Genomic DNA, 12,890 nt, shown 5'->3' on the forward strand with positions numbered 1-12,890 from the left:
TGCTGGGATTAGGCGTGTGCCACCACGCCCGGCTCTAAAGGCTTTTTAAAAGAAAGCAACAGAACACATTCTAAATTTATATGGAAATACAAAGACTATTAAACCCAAAAGTTTTTTTTTAAGACCCAAAAAGTCTTGAAAAAGAACAAATTTGTAGGACCTCTGACTTCTTGATTTCATAACTCACTATAAAGCCACAGTAAGAAAATACGGGAATGGACACTGTTCCATTTCCAAGGGCGGGTTCTGAACCCCTCGAGAGTCGGAATCTCTACGTTCAGAGCCAGTTGACTTTCCGTGACATTCCTGTGGGGGAAGGGATGGTCTTCTCAACAAATGGGGTCAGGAGACTCAGACTCTATGTGGAAAATGGGCTATTAGACCCTTACTTCACAGCACACATATAGATGAACTCAAATCAGATCATACAACTAAACAAAAGCTGGGTGTGGTGGTGCACACCTGTGATCCCAGCTACTTGGGAGCATGAGGCAGGAGAATCCCAAGACCATGCCCAGCCTGGGCAATTTAGTAAGACCTTGTCTCAAAACAAACAAACAAACAAAAAAAAAACCAAAACAACAAAAACAGGGCCAGGGATTTAGCTCAGTGGTTCCGCAGCCTGCCTTGCAAGCGCAAGGACTGAAGTTCGATCCCCGGTACCAAAATAAAAAACAAAAAACCTCTAAACAAAGTTAGCTAAAGCTATCAAACTTTCAGGGGAAGATGAACTAGAAAATGAGGGATCTTAGGTTAGGCAGAGTTTTTTTGTTTTTGTTTTTTTGGTACTGGGGATAGAACTCAGATCATTGCACTTGCGAGGCAGGCAGTGGAACCACTGAGCTAAATCCCTGGCCAGGCAGAGTTCTTAAACACAATACCCCAATCCTGTGGCATAAGAGAAGAAAATTGGTACTTCTGCACTTTTAGAGGCAAAGTTTTTTTTAAAAAACAGACAAGTTACAGGCTGGAAAAAGTATCTGCAAGTCTTATATATCTAGAGTGGCGCATGCCTATAATCTCAGCACTGGGGAGGCAAAGGCAGAAGGAATACTGTGCATTCAAGGCCAGCAGGGCTACATAGAGAGTTTAAGGCCAGCCTGAACTACATAGCAAGACACGGTCTCAAAAAACACACAACACCCCCCCAAATATATCTAGTAACAGCCAGCCACTGTGGCACACACCTGTAATCCCAGCATCCTGGGAGACTGAGGCAGGAGGATCGCAAGTTTGAGCTCATCCCAGGAAATTTGGTGACTGAGACCTTGTCTCTCAAAATAAGGCTGGGGGTGCTGGGGATTTAGCTTATTGGTTCTTCTGCCTTCCTCAAAAGTGCAAGGTCCCAAGTTCGATCCCCAGTACCAATAATATAATAATATAATAATAATAATAAATAATAATAATAAAATAAGGCTGGGGATGTAGATTAGTGTGAAGATCCTGGGTTCAATCCCCAGTACCATATATACATACACACACAGACACCCCGCAAAAGAGCAAGACTAGAATACACTTTCAACAAAAAAGGTTTAAGAAGCCCAATAAATACATGAAAAGGTGCTTGGCACTACTAGTTTTCATGGAAAAGCAAATTGCCAGAATAGCTCAAAAAATACCATTGCCACAAAATATAAAAAACAGTACCAAATGGTGAGGCTGTGGAACAACTCCAGCTCTCATACTCTGTGAAGGGATACCAGCATTTTGAAAAGTTAAAAAAGCCGGGCTTGATGGTACATGCCTGTAATCCCAGCACTTGGCAGGCTGAGGCAGGAGAATTGCCACAAGTTCAAGGCCAGCCTGGAATACATGAGACCCTGTCTTTAAAAAAACAAAACAAAACAAAACAAACAAAAAACCCCCGAATAAAAAAAAAAAACAAAAACACCACCACATGGCGCACGCCTGTAATCCCAGCACTTAGGAGGCTGAGGCAGGAGGATCACCGTGAATTCAAGACCACCCCGGGTTACACAGTGAGTTCCAGATCAGTCTCAACTACATAGTGAGACTCTGTCTCAAAGCAAGCAAACAAACAAACAAAAACAACAAAATAAACACACAAAATCTACCCAAGACAAATGAAACATGCCTATACAAGGACTTGTGTACAAACAGTAGCACTCTTCTGTGACCCCGGGAAGGGGACGATCTAGTGCCCATCAGGTGAATATGGCACAGAGCATCGTTCAGCCACGACACAGAATGAGGCACCAACACACAACACAGCATGGATTGAGCCCAGCAGCGTCACACTCGGGAGAGGGGCAGGACCTAGACTGAGTGGGCAGTGCTGGACGGTGGCGAGTGAGGACTCACTCTGACTGCTGGGGCGGGCACAGAAGTCACGGATACAGATGTCTGGGGAAGAGGCGAGGGTACAGGTGGCATGCTTGTTAATACCTTGCTACCCTATCTATCACACTTCCAAAAAACGATCCCACCCGAGACACGGAAAATGAGGTTGAGGAAAAAAAAAAGATAACACTGAACAGTACTAAAACACTACTGGGGGGAACCAGACCTACAGATGCATGGATGTGTCTGTGGGTCACAGGCCAATGCTGAAGAGGTAGCCAGCATGCAGGGTTCTTGCTTTGTTTCAAAACCCAATGATTATAAAGAAGATCTCTCTGTCTCTCTCTCACACACACAGAAAACAAATGGAGCACTACTCAGTCGTGAAGGATAAACCTGAGTTATTTGTAGGAAAATGGGTGGATCATGAGACCGTAATACTAAAAGATAAACATAGAGGGTTAAATATCACATGGTTTAAGAAACTCAAACTATGACTTTTTGAAAGTATAAATTTAAGAACGGGTGTAAACTGTGCATGTGGGAAGGGCATCTGTAGAAGGAAGAAGAGGGAGGGAGGGGGAGTAAAAATGATGAAGACAGGATATGTGTATGTACTGATCCCCTGAGATGAATGTATTACTGCATAATATAATTAGTGCATGAACATTTACTGTACTAATAAACAGCAACAACAACAAAAACCCGATGGCTATCTCGGAAGTCTGGGGAAATACAAGTGACCATGAGCTGGGCTGATCTCAGAGGAGACTGAGGACCTGCCCATCGGCCATCAAAACTTAAAGTCCCCATAACAGGTAGCGGTGCCCCTGCTCAGGACATAGGGCCCGAGGAGTGGAGGCCAGAGGCCTGGGCACAAGTGGACCCTTGAGTCAGGAGAAGCTGTGACAGCCACATGACTGAGCAGGGCGGAGGCAGATGCAAGTCAGGGAGAACTAAACTGTACGAGCAGGTAAGATGGGGCTGACGACAGGTAAAACGAGTGTCCACGGGACACCTGGAGAGCACACACGAGTCTACACGCAAACAGGACTCGGAACCGAGAGCGGCCAGCTGGACTGTGTGAGATTATAAAACTTGGCCCTTTGCTATGGTCATGGCCGGTGTGTGAGGAATGAAGTTCAATAGTTATCGGAGACCGATTTAAAACTAGAGACTTACCAAAATCATGAGGGTGAAAAGGCCGACAGTGCAGGAGCCAGCAGATGGGCCCTGTCCAAACACCTTTGACGTCTTCTGGATCAGACTAAAGGGCAGCCGAGGGAGAAAAGCAAGACATGGAAAAGCTTTGGGGTTTGGAGGCTTACTTGCATCTAACTCCACAAAACTGGACTTGGGTGCACAGGAAGAGGTCTGGGCCCCCCTTCTCCCATAGTAAAATGACAGCAATACCACCTCTCCTTTCCAGTCCAACTGGGACACCAGGGGCGCATCCTCACTCCAGCCTCGCTGGTTCCAAGAAGAGGCTGTGACCATGGCCTCAGAGCCTGCTGAGACCGCACTTTGCTGAGTAAACTGCTCTGTGGCTCTGGGTGTGGACTTTCTCCCTGTGGATCTATAATTTCTCAGAACAGAGGTTGAGGAATGACCCGAAAAATAGCCTGGAGATGAGGTAGCACGGTGGGGTCTACAGGTCCACCTCCCCCTGCCTTGCAGGAGCTGTCCAAGAATCCCCCAGACCTCTATGCCCGTCTCTCCTCAGATCCAGGTCTGCCCCTTCTGTGCACGTGCACACGTCCCCACCACCCGAAGCAGGGCAGACGGAGCTGGAGCATCCGCTGGGGTCCAGGGTGGGTGGCCGGACCCTAGGGTGGTGTGGGGGAACCCCCACAGTAGCAGCCTCCCTCACCGGACCCAACCAGACCACGGATCAGCCAGGTTCCTGTGGTCTCTGCACACAAAACAGGGTGACCAGGCCCTTACCGGAGCCTCAGAGGCCAGTGCAGAGCCACTGGGGGCCCTAGCGCCGGCTTTGCTGCCTCTCTCCCAGGACGACAGGCAGGATAAGCAAACACGAGGTAGCCAGTGGCCCTGCCAGGTGTTCCTAGAAGAGGCCTCCGGGAGGGGCCGTGAGTAGACATCAGCTGACCTTGAGGTCACAGGAGGGGCCAAGGCTGGGCCTGAGCCCAGCAGCTGGCAGCAGATCCTACTCAGCCTGTTAGGAAACCCCAGTGCGAGCGGACAGTGTGCCGCACAGACAGGCGGGGCATCGGGGAACTAGATGGCACCCGCTTAACCCCAGCACAGCCATCAGCTCAGTCGGGGGTGAGTGCTGGGATCTCTAAGACCCCAGGAGCTGCCCAAGGAACTCCCCTGCCTGGGGGTGAAGCCAGTGGGACACTGGATCCTCCAAACCTGCTGTGAGCACTGGATTCTTGAAGGTTACTCAGAGAAGAGGGGGCCCTTCCCCCACCCACTCAGACCACCTACAGGGACAGGGCAGATGGGCTCAGGGCCCCTGGAGCTATGCCTCAGTCCACCTCAGGTCCCAAAGGAGGCTTCGGGGTGGACAAGGCACCCCAGCCCTTTCAATGTACCATCTGCACCCAGGGGACTTGGTGCTGACACTGGCCACCCGGCACGAGGGGGTTAATGGAGCTGAGACCTCGGGGCAGGGCCGGCCGACAGCTGCCCAGCAGCAGGGAAGCCAGAGGGCAGGAGCAGCCAGCCCAGCAGACCGCCCTCGCGCACTCTGCACGCGGGATGGCCCTGAGGAAAGGTGAGGCAGCAGGTGTCCCCTGCAGCTTGTCCTGGGGTCAGCCAGCTGGTGATCCCAGCCCACTTAGACAAGGGCTAGGGCAGGCCAGGGGAGGTGTGGGGGTTAGCTCTGGGTGGGCTAGTGGGGGACATGGCTAGGCCTGGCACCAGAGGGTCCCTGCTCTCCCCTGGTGGGAGAAGGGAGGGCAGGGTAGGGCACACGAGACAAGTGCTCAGCCCTTGGGCAGTACGGGGTGCAGGCATGGGGCAAGGGGCTTCTAACATCCACAGAACAGATCCTGCCTGGGACTGTCCGCCATTCCGGAGCTTGCTGCCTCTCCTGCCTCTGTTCCTCTGGCCCTGGCACCCTCGCCCTTCGCTCCGCCTCTGCGGGCACCATCTTGATGCCTGGGCTGGCCACCAGCACGTCGGCACTCCAGGACCACTCTCACCCTGTGGTGGACGAGCAGAGGGTGGGCGTGACACCACTCCTGCCTACCCTGGAACCCTGGGAGCCTTCTGGGAAGGGACAGGACCCCACAAAGGGATTCTGGGGCACTGCTGTTGAAGAGGCTCCAGCTATATCTGGGGCCCGAGGCCAGCTGAGTGGACGGTCTAGAGTACCCATCTGTCCTGAGGTGTGTGCCCCACCCTAGTGCCAGCATGGAATGCAGGCTGGACAGCCGGTGGCTAAGTTCCCCAATCCAGGGTCCTCAGGCATAGGGACTGCCCACCTCACTGTTCAGCCACTGAGAACAAGCAGACACCCCATTCGATCTTTTCTAGAGTATTCCAAAAATGGCCAATCTTAGCCAATGGCTTGCTTTCCCTCCTTTCCAGGCCAATGTGCAGTCTGACCAGGCTTGAGCATTTGTCTCATGGGAAAGAGATGGCTACGAGGCCCAGTAGCCAGGGGTATAGAATGTCTGTGCCCCACAGCCTGAGGGAAGTGGGGAACCAGCCACTCTATTCCCACAGTGGGGTAGGGATGGCCACCAGCTGGCTCCATAGGGTGGGGGCTGTAGTGCAGCCAGTTCCTACTTCCTGCCTGGCTTCTGCCTGTAGTTTAAGTGGCTGGCCACAATCTTAGCTCACAAATGAGACTTGCATCTTGCTACAGCCAAGGCCTGCAGAACTCTGAGGTCTGCTCACATCCTGGTACCTGCTACAGCCTTTTCCCCAAACCCCTCTCTCCATAGGAGGCCTGGCCCTGGTGGTGCTGCTAGTCTGGGCAGCACTGGGGCCCCATGGTAGCCTGGAGGGAGCAGAGCCCAGAGCACTGGCAGATGCCGAGGGCCCACAGTGCCCAGCCGTGTGTGCCTGCAGCCATGACTATGTGGATGAGCTCCACGTCTTCTGCAGCGCAAGGAACCTCACGCGGCCGCCCAGTGGCATCCCGGATGGCACCAGGGCCCTGTGGCTTGACAGCAACAACCTCTCCTCAATACCCCCAGCAGCCTTTCGGAACCTCTCAGGCCTGGACTTCCTCAACGTGCAGGGCAACCTGCTTGGCGGCCTGGAGCCACAGGCATTGCTGGGCCTGCAGAACCTGTACCACCTTCACCTGGAGCGGAACCGGCTGCGGAGCCTGGCGGCTGGTTCATTTGCCCACACACCAGGCCTTGCTTCACTAAGCCTCAGCAACAACCAGCTGGGCAGGCTGGAGGAGGGCACCTTTCGAGGCCTCACCCACCTCTGGGCCCTCAACCTTGGCTGGAACAGCCTGGTGGTGCTACCTGATACTACGTTCCAGGGCCTGAGCAAGCTCCGCGAGCTGGTGCTAGCAGGCAACAAACTGGCCTACCTGCAGCCAGCACTCTTCTGTGGCCTGGGTGAGCTGCGGGAGCTGGACCTGAGCAGGAATGCGCTGCGAAGCGTCAAGGCCAATGTCTTTGTGCAGCTGCCCCGACTCCAGAAGCTTTACCTGGATCGCAACCTCATCACGGCTGTGGCCTCTGGTGCCTTCCTGGGTATGAAAGCACTGCGCTGGCTGGACCTGTCCCACAACCGCGTAGCTGGCCTCCTGGAGGACACCTTCCCAGGCCTGCTGGGCCTGCATGTCCTGCGCCTGGCACACAACGGCATTACTAGCCTGAGACCCCGTATCTTCAAGGATCTGCACTTCCTGGAGGAGCTGCAGCTTGGCCACAACCGCATCCGGCAGCTGGCAGAAAAAACATTCGAGGGCCTGGGGCAGCTGGAGGTACTTACCCTCAATGACAACCAGATCCAGGAGATCAAGGTGGGTGCTTTCCTTGGGCTCTCCAACGTGGCTGTCATGAATCTCTCTGGCAACTGTCTCCAGAGCCTCCCAGAGCAGGTGTTCCAGGGCCTCAGCAAGCTGCACAGTCTGCACCTGGAGGGCAGCTGCTTGGGCCGCATCCGCCTGCACACCTTTACTGGCCTCTCCGGGCTGCGCCGGCTTTTCCTCAGGGACAACAGCATCTCCAGCATCGAGGAGCAGAGCCTGGGAGGACTGCCTGAGCTCCTGGAGCTTGACCTCACCTCCAACCAGCTCACACACCTGCCCCGCGAGCTCTTCCAGGGCCTGGGCCAGCTGGAGTACCTGCTCCTCGCTCGCAACCAGCTGTCGGCACTGCCCGTGGACATCCTGGGCCCCTTGCAGAGGGCATTCTGGCTGGATCTCTCACACAACCGCTTGGAGGCACTGGCCGAGGGCCTCTTCTTACCACTGGGGCAGCTGCGCTACCTCAGCCTCAGGAACAACTCCCTACAGACCTTTGTGCCGCCGCCTGCCAGCCTGGAGCGCCTGTGGCTTGAGGGCAACCCATGGGACTGCAGTTGTTCCCTGAAGACACTGCGGGACTTTGCCCTGCACAGGCCCAGCGTCGTGCCTCGCTTTGTGCAGGCTGTGTGTGAGGGAGATGAATGCCAGCCTGCCTACACTTACAACAATATCACCTGTACCAGCCCTGCCAACGTCTCGGGCCTCGACCTGCGGGACGTTGGCGAGGCCCACTTTGTGCCCTGCTGACCCAGGTCCGCTGGCCTCAGTGCTCCTGCTGGGCTGGCCCCGGGCTTCAGGATGAGTTTTCACCGTCCCCAGGGCCCTGGTGGGTATGCTGTTCACTCCCTGAGGAACAGGGTCCTGGCAGCTGAGTGACCCCGGCTCAGGAGAGGTGGGCATGGGTGGGCACCCACAGGAGGGTGGGGGCACAGTGGCCCTTTCCAGCTATTCACAATTAAAAGCTAATGAACACAGTGTGCGACCCTGAGAATTAAATTGAAAGGACGGGGGGAGATGTCAGCTGTGCTCTCCTTTCCCTTTCCTGTGACCACACCCTGTGCCGTCGTTCTGGCTCTGCCCGTCCCAGAACCCCTGCCATACGGGTCTCAGGAGCCACCACTCATTGCTGCGCATTGCCCCCCCCACTTCTCAGGCCCAAGGCCCTGCGGGCACAGTGGTTATGCTGGGGTGAGGCGCGACTCACAGGAGCACTGCCAGCAAGCCAGTGGGGGTGGGCTGGGCACAGCTCATCGCTTCCCCACAGGCTGCAGTCCTCCTCTGGAAGCCCTCAGCTCTTCCCTCAGAAGGATCATGCCACTGTGCTGCTTTCTGGATTACATTTCCTCCCTGGCCTTACTGGGAAACACGAGGAAATGGCCCCTAGGGTGCCTGGCTTACTTAAACTTGACACCCTGGTCTGAGGCTTCGCTCTGGGTTCCCCTGCTGCGCCTGCAGAGGGCCCCTCTAACCACACCAAGCATAGCCACACATAGGCTTCTAATATCAAAATCTTGTCCAGCTCCCCCAGATGAGATGGAGAAACATTCTCACCCGTCAGGGGCCTGCGACAATAAAACTAACAGCGGCTCGTCTAGTCGTGGGATGCTTTGAAACAAATGCAGTCATCACTAGGGACAGATCTGAAACGTCAGACTCACGATCAAGGTGGTGCGATACATTTAATAGCAGATTACTCTACTGTCCGAGGCTAGCTCACCACGTTATGGAATGCTGCCGTGGTGGCACAAAGTACACGTGGGGCCCAGGCCACCAGAGGGCGGCAGAAGACCTGGGCCAGGCTGGGAACGGTGTGGATGCCCAGCTGTCAGGAACACTTAGTCTGGGGCACTAGTCCTGAGAAAAAGCCTGTGGGTTGTTGGCCAAGACCACCACTATTTTAAAGTACCAGTCCCAACCCGGTGTGACGGTGCACACCTATAATCCCAGCACTTGGGAGGCCGAGGCAAAAGGACTGTTAAAAGTTTCAGGCCAGCCTGTGCTATAGCGAGTTCAAGACCAACCTAAATCACTAGCGAGGCCGTCTCAAAACACAAAACAAAAATGGTACCAGGCCTGAGATGTCCTTCAGCCACAGGCCAGCCAGCCAGAACTACTGTCAGTCTGCATTACTTGTTACAAAACCCCTTCAAGAAGAGGGCCAGGCAGGTGACACTCACACAGTGATAGCTCCTGACCGGTGCCACACATCCCGGGATGCACCAGGATCTCTGCTGTGGAAAGTCCTGGAGGCTGTGAGTAGAGCCCCTTGTGGAGGGACTGTCAGGAGAGCCGGGCAGGCAACCCGTCCAGAATTTTCTGAGCAATGGAGGTTAGTGCAGGAAATGCAGGACTCTTGGGGAACTCCTGGGTGAGGTCGTGACCCTCCTCCAAGCTTCTGGTGAGCACAGGGTCTAAGGGTACAGAGCCTGAAAAGACAGAGGAGGGCCAGGGATTTAGCTCAGTAGCTCTGTGATTGCCTCACAAGTACAAGGTCTTGAATTTGATCCCTGGTACCAATGGGGGAAAAAAAAAAGACAGAGAGGAGTTTGGGAGGAGAAGGTGGCACCTTGAGGCCATGTTCAAGCATCAACTGCTGTCAGACCTTGTGCTACTGTCTTCTATCAGGCTGACACTTGCCTCTCCTGATCACTCACTTGAAAGACAAGCAGCGGGGACCACAGTGTTTCCAGAGGAGATCCCAGAACCCAAGCTGGGCGCTGTGTAGCATCCCATCTTCTGCTCTTCTGGGATCTCTGTAGGCATCAGCCTCCCACACTGCTGGCAAGTGGGGGGCTCAGTTGGTGGCAGCAGTTTCACCATTCTTGTATGGGTACAGTTGGATCCACCCAGGGCAGAGGCACGATGGGGAGCCAAGACCCCAGCAAGACCCCGGTAGGCCTGTGTCCACACTCACCTAAGAAGGGTACTCCGGCGAGCTGAGCTAGCTCCTCCCCACCGCCCTTGGAGAAGATGTTGGTGCATTCCTAGGAGACAGGGTCTGTGAGGGCCCAGCCCACGGTGTTGAAGGCCAAGGGCAGACAGGAACTGGTCTCCTCAAAGCCCTGTCTGTCTGACCTGCCTTATATGTGTGCTCATCCACTCTGTCATAGCCCCGGCGGTTTCCCAGGACTCACCGCACAGTGTGGGCAAACAAAGCCACTCATGTTCTCCACAACTCCGACTACTTGCAGCCCCGTCTTCTTACAGAAGGTCAGCTCTCGCCTCACATCCCCCACAGACACCGCCTAGACAGCAAGAGAGGGCCAGGCCAGTCAGCAACAGATTCAGCCAAGAATTGGTCACCACAGCTGAGCCCAGTGGGGAGACCACACATGCCAGGGATGGGGGCAGCTGTGGGTGATACCTGTGGTGTTGTCACCACAAGGGCTCCCAAGGGTCTGTAGGGTCGAAGTGCTTCCACCACGGCCATGTGCTCATCAGAAGTCCCTGGAGGTGTGTCCACCACCAGGTAGTCCAGCTCCCCCCAGGCCACATCGGACACAAACTGCTTTATCAGCGCTGCAAAGACCCAGAGAAAGAGGGGAGCTGGTCTGTGCTACGTGGACCAGCAGTGTTAAAAAAGGCACCTTAGGGCTGGGGATTTAGTTCAGTGGTTCGGCCGCCTGCCTCATTAGGGGAAGGAAGGTCCTGAGTTTGATCCCCAGTGACAAAAAAAAAAAAAAAAAAAAAAAAAAAAAGGGCACCTTACTCCTGGAGTCACCTGTAGCACAAGGCTGAGGCAGTGAGGGGCCTGCTGGTGGTTCTTCCTAAGGGTAGGGGAGCAGAACGCAGTGAGGAGGTGGCAACTCTCCCTACCCCCACAAGTAGCTGTGCTGCCCCCAGCATCTAGCCCTGTCTCTACATGCCCACCCTGCAGTGGATGGCAGCAGATTCTTGCTAAGGCCCAGCTCAGGAGGGAGCCATAACCTTCTAGGGCCGCCTGCACCAAGCTCTCAAGCCTGTGTGGTGGCCTGCTGTGAAAAGTCTTGCTGGTACATCCAGGACCCGTCTTGTACAGTGGTCCCTCGAGTTAAGACCAGCCTGACAGATGAACAAGTTGGGTTATGACTGGAATTTTAGTTTTAACTTATGACCAAAGTCTTGAGTTATAGCCCAAATGCCAGTGGCTTGTGCTTTCAGATGGTCTCAGATACAGATTTAACCCTTAAGGAGTTCTGGAAGAACATTACAACATCCTTTTCTGTGTGGAGTTAACTGAAAAATCCTGGACCAATGTCTGAGGACACTGAGATCTGCCTGCACACAGCGGAGAGACTTTGAAGGCTGTGTAGAGGAGCCTGAGCCTTCAATTGACCAACTTAAATTACAATCAGCTCTCGGAACGAATTGAGTCTGTAAGTCAAGGGTCCACCGTACTTGTTACTCATCCCAACTACCTTTCAATGCAATCAGGACAGTTTATTGCCACCTGCTGCTCCAAGGAACCTCATTAAACCCCCACCCCCACTTGAGAGGGAGGGAGGGCAGCCCTCCACTTCTGGCTTTTTTCCTTTCCTTTTTTTGGGCAGTACTGGGCAGAATTGAGAATTGAGGCAGAATTGAGGGCCTTCACATTGAACTGCATCTCTAGCCCTTTTTATCTTATTTTGAGGCAGGGCCTTTGATCCTTATACAGGGATTGAACTTAACGATCCTCTTGCCTCAGCCTCCCAGAGCGCTGAGTACAAGTCTGTGCCACGACACCTGGGCCCTTTACAGCTAATTCTGAGCTCTGAGAAGTCAGCTGGGAGAGGCTGGAAGGCCACCTGTGCCTGCTTGCTGGGTCATTACCATTCTTCTTGGGACCTCTCCACACCACTGCCTCATCTGGATTCTCCAGCAGGAAGCCCACAGACATCAGGGAGATGCTCTGCTCCCGGTCCACAAAGACAGGCACCCAGCCACGGTCACACTGGTGTACGGCCCTGCCCTGTGCTCGGAGCATGCGCGGGATGCTGGGGCCACACAGGTCTATGTCCAGGATTCCTACCTGCAGAAGGCCAGATGGCAAAAGCTCAGCAATGCCCAGGTGCAAGGGTCCAGGCAGCTGGAACTAGGCCGAAGTGCTCAGGGCAGGGCCTCACCTTTTTGCCCTCACGGTGCAGCGCCAGGGTCAGCTCGGTAGAGATGGTGCTCTTCCCCACACCTCCCTTTCCCGAAAGGACAAGGATGATGTGCTGCACATCAGCCAGGTTCCCAAGTTCTGGTGAGAAGCAGAAGTTGGGAGGTTGGGTGTTTTCCAGGGACCACAGGCCTTCACTGCACATTCACTTGGGCTCAGGAAACCACCCCTGTACCAAACTCTGAGGACAAAAGCTAATGACCAGCCCCAGAAGAGACACTCACTCTTTCTTCCCCACGTAAGCAAAGACCCTCAGGCAGGTCTTCTAGCAGCCCCAGGATGACCTATCCCCGCACCTGTCTGAAATGGGACCACTGAAGGCAAAAATATCCCAAACTGCTCTCTCAGGCAGAAGTATCCCTGGGCCTACAGGGGTCGGGGGAGGCTGATGGCGCTGAAGATCCGGCAAGGTAGCTCCGGTGTGCCTCCACACCACCCTGCTGGCTCGAGGTCGCGCTCCCGGGCGCCCAGCGGCGTGCTCAAGGCCGCGGCGGGTCCAGG

General features: G+C 54.5%; 2 protein-coding genes across 4 annotated transcripts; one reads left to right on the forward strand and one right to left on the reverse strand.

Annotated features, from left to right (window-relative positions):
- Window positions 1-4,490: 4,490 nt before the first annotated feature.
- Window positions 4,491-8,163, forward strand: Igfals (insulin like growth factor binding protein acid labile subunit). Of its 3 annotated transcripts, none has more exons than XM_010620473.3 (3): window positions 4,491-4,587; window positions 4,873-5,041; window positions 6,219-8,163. In XM_010620473.3, exons 2-3 carry the CDS (start codon window positions 4,915-4,917, stop codon window positions 8,012-8,014), a joined length of 1,923 nt encoding a protein of 640 aa, XP_010618775.1. In that variant the 5' UTR covers window positions 4,491-4,587; window positions 4,873-4,914; the 3' UTR covers window positions 8,015-8,163. The 3 variants fall into 3 exon arrangements, with proteins under 3 accessions (XP_010618775.1, XP_010618774.1, XP_010618772.1); XM_010620472.3 differs by having other exon boundaries at window positions 4,566-4,703; XM_010620470.3 differs by having other exon boundaries at window positions 4,566-4,682.
- A 1,101-nt stretch (window positions 8,164-9,264) lies between these two features.
- Window positions 9,265-12,884, reverse strand: Nubp2 (nucleotide binding protein 2). Its single transcript, XM_010620474.3, has 7 exons — window positions 12,686-12,884; window positions 12,352-12,470; window positions 12,059-12,257; window positions 10,632-10,786; window positions 10,402-10,512; window positions 10,182-10,251; window positions 9,265-9,693 (listed from the first exon to the last, which is right to left on the reverse strand). The coding sequence occupies exons 3-7, from the start codon at window positions 12,210-12,212 to the stop codon at window positions 9,548-9,550; spliced, it is 636 nt and encodes a 211-aa protein (XP_010618776.1). The 5' UTR covers window positions 12,213-12,257; window positions 12,352-12,470; window positions 12,686-12,884; the 3' UTR covers window positions 9,265-9,547.
- Window positions 12,885-12,890: the final 6 nt, after the last annotated feature.

Source organism: Fukomys damarensis, unplaced genomic scaffold (assembly GCF_012274545.1).
Source record: "Fukomys damarensis isolate Sample0158 unplaced genomic scaffold, DMR_v1.0_HiC HiC_scaffold_34, whole genome shotgun sequence".
NCBI classification, from domain to species: Eukaryota; Metazoa; Chordata; class Mammalia; order Rodentia; family Bathyergidae; genus Fukomys; species Fukomys damarensis.